At 61.1% G+C, this 2,856-nt stretch overlaps 1 protein-coding gene across 1 annotated transcript; it reads left to right on the plus strand.

The window, feature by feature from the left end:
* Window positions 1–539: 539 nt before the first annotated feature.
* Window positions 540–2,811, plus strand: LOC129685658 (CD177 antigen-like; the record flags this gene model as incomplete). Its single annotated transcript, XM_055619164.1, has 4 exons — window positions 540–680; window positions 1,511–1,696; window positions 1,795–1,929; window positions 2,352–2,811. Coding segments are annotated over 4 exons (779 nt in total), but the record flags the coding sequence as incomplete, so codon positions are not given.
* Window positions 2,812–2,856: the final 45 nt, after the last annotated feature.

A 2,856-nucleotide genomic window follows, 5' to 3' on the forward strand; every position in this document is an offset into this window, starting at 1 on the left:
GCCTCACATGGATGCCTGACCCTTTAAGAGGGCCCATGGGCTGCTGGGTGGTGAACAAGGTGGGGGAGGGGAAGGGACTCAGAGAGATTCAGGACAGGCAGCAGAGGCCCTGCATTTGCAGCTGGGTGCATTAGAGGCGGCCAGGTGCTCAGGTTCTGCAGAGACGGTGCAGCGTAAGCCACGGGGTTTCCCCGGGACTGCACCAGGGCCTGGAGAGAAGGGATGAAGGGGCTTGGGGGCAGCTCTGCAGCTTGTGCATCTGGGGAAGGTGGGCAAACCTGTGAGCAAGGTGGGGTGGGCCTGGGAGCAGGTGGAGCCGGGAGAGCGCAGCTCTGCCACTTTGCCGCCCTGTGGGTCACCAAGAAGGGTGGCACTGCCTGGAGGCTTCGAGGCCTTCATCCCTCCCACATGCAAACCAGGACGTCCCAGCCAGGGCCCGGGGCGTGTGATTCAGCAGGCCATGGCCTCCCTTGCCCGGAAGCTGCAGGGGCAGCCATGGTGGCCCCTGACTCTCCCCAGCCTGGTTCTCCTCTCCGCAGACACGCTGACCTGTCACAAGGGAGTCATGTTGAAATCAGGCAGTGGCTTCTCGAAGACACCCATTGAGTGGAAGTCATTTGGGACCATACAGAGCGCACCTGGGGAGCTGTGTCAGGAGACGCTCCTGCTCATAGACGTAGGTGCGTTCTGAGCTGGAGGGCACTCGCCTGCCCAGCCCTGCCCTGGAGTCTGTGTTCTGCACTTCTCCCCAGCTCCCTCGTGGCCAGCATCTCTCGCTGTGCTCTGCCCTGCTGACCTGCGGTGAGGGTAGAGAAGGTTGCCCCTTGCTAATTAGGGACAGCGCCAGGCTCGGTCCCTAGTACCACATGGACTGGGTATGGAGAGGTGTGTCTGCAAAGCCAACATGAGGCTGGGGGTGGGGACAGTCACCGTCACATGCAGCCGTAGACAGAGTTCAAGAGCAGCCTGGGCTAGAGGAGAGTCAGGGCCCAGGAAGATGGAGGGAAGAGGGAGGGAGGGAGGGAAGGAAGGAGGGAGGGAGGGAGGGAGGAAGAAAGGGAGGGAGGGAGGAAGGGAGGGAGGGAGGAAGGAAGGAAGAAAGAAGGAAGGAAGAAGGAAGGGGGAAGGATGCTGCAGGCCTGAATGGGACTCTGTGAAGCCTCTGTGTCCCTTTGCAGCTCTGCAGGGAGGTGGGAAAGGAGACAGAAACCGCCCACAGAGAGCCAAGTGTGGGTGTGAAGGGCAGAGTGTGGAGGAGCCAGCAGGGAGGAGGGATGGTGAACAGTGAGGCTGCAGCGTGCCAGGGGCTCAGGCGAGACTGTGTGCAGGGGCCTAACCATGAGGTCTGCCAGGAGCAGGGCAGAGGGAGCCAGTCTTTGTCAGAGTCAGCACAGCGTGTGTGTTATTGTCACTGCGGACTGGGTTCCCCGTGACTGGGAGGGACCCCAGAACTGGGCTCTATGTTCTTGCCCTCTTCTTCTGAGCCTGGCTTTCACTCTTGTTCCCCCAGGACAAGGTTCTGTCCTAATAGGGAGCAAAGGCTGCAGCAGGCCGGTGGCCCAGCCCAGCCCTGGAGTGTCCCTGCACTCCCAGCACCCTGGAATGCTGATAGCTTCCTATTTCCACTTCTGCTCCTCCCCGCTGTGCAATGCAGCCAGCAACAGCAGCATCCTGCTCAGCTCCCTCCCTCGGCCAGGTATGGGTCGGGGACAGGGAGGGACCCAGACACTTGGGAGGTGAGCAGGTGGCTGTAGCCGAGAGCTTGCATTGCATCCTGCCTTTCCCTGTCCCCAGCCGCTCCTGCCCCGGGAAGCCTGCAGTGTCCTGCCTGTGTGCAGTTATTTGGGTCCTGCCCTCAGAACACCAGAGTTGTCACCTGCCCTCAGGGTGCCACTCACTGTTACAAAGGTGCCATTGGTCTCCAGGGAGGTGAGTGTAGATGGTTGGACTGCAGCGGCTGGACCTCGGGTCTGAGGGAGGAGGCTGGGCCTGGACTCCTGGTCTGAGGGAGGAGGCTGGCCTGGACCCCTGGGTCTGAGGGAAGAGGCTGGCCTGACCCCTGGTCTGAGGGAGGAGGCTGAGCCTGGACCCCTGAGTCTGAGAGAAGAGCTGGGCCTGGACCCCTGGTCTGAGGGAGGAGGCTGGCCTGGACCCCTGGTCTGAGGGAGGAGGCTGGCCTGGACCCCTGGGTTCTTCAGCCTTGAGTCCATGGAGGAGTCTGGCCCTGGAGTCCTGGATGGAGGGAGTTGGATGGAAGGCAGAAGTATGACTCACTCTCTGAGGAAGGAGAATGGGGCTGAGTTTCCCAGCTCTGCTGACCTGGGCTGCCCCTGGCTGATCTCCCCTTCCAGGTGGACTGTCTTCCGGAGTGAGCATTCAGGGGTGCATGGCCTCACCCACTAAATCCTTACTGGGCAACTCCAAAGCGTTCGGGATCTTCTCTGCAGAGGAAATCTCTGAGGATGAAGATGCCACTGGAGGTGCCAAAGGAGAGTCCAAAGGAGGTGCCTCGACCTCTTCGGCCTCTTCCCTGGCATGGCTGTTAGGGCTGGGGCTCTTCTTAGCCCTTTGTCTGGAGGGCTTTGCCCTCCCGGCTGAACCCATTTTCCTGCCCTCCCTAATCCTGGCTGGCCTCCCATGCCCACCCTCCCCTGATGTCACAACCTGAACCTCAGGCTGGCACTGTCACCCCTTGCTGCCCAGGTGCCCCCATCCCTCGCCCACACACCTGTGCCTCCATGTTTAGATACAGGAGCCTCTGCACTCAGCCTGCTCCAGAGAGGACAGCCTCACAGAGCCACACATGGGATAATAAAGCCGCTGCTGTTTCTCCAAATACAGGGTTCTCTGTGGGAG

Source organism: Psammomys obesus, unplaced genomic scaffold (assembly GCF_907164565.1).
Source record: "Psammomys obesus unplaced genomic scaffold, mPsaObe1.curated_primary_1811, whole genome shotgun sequence".
NCBI classification, from domain to species: Eukaryota; Metazoa; Chordata; class Mammalia; order Rodentia; family Muridae; genus Psammomys; species Psammomys obesus.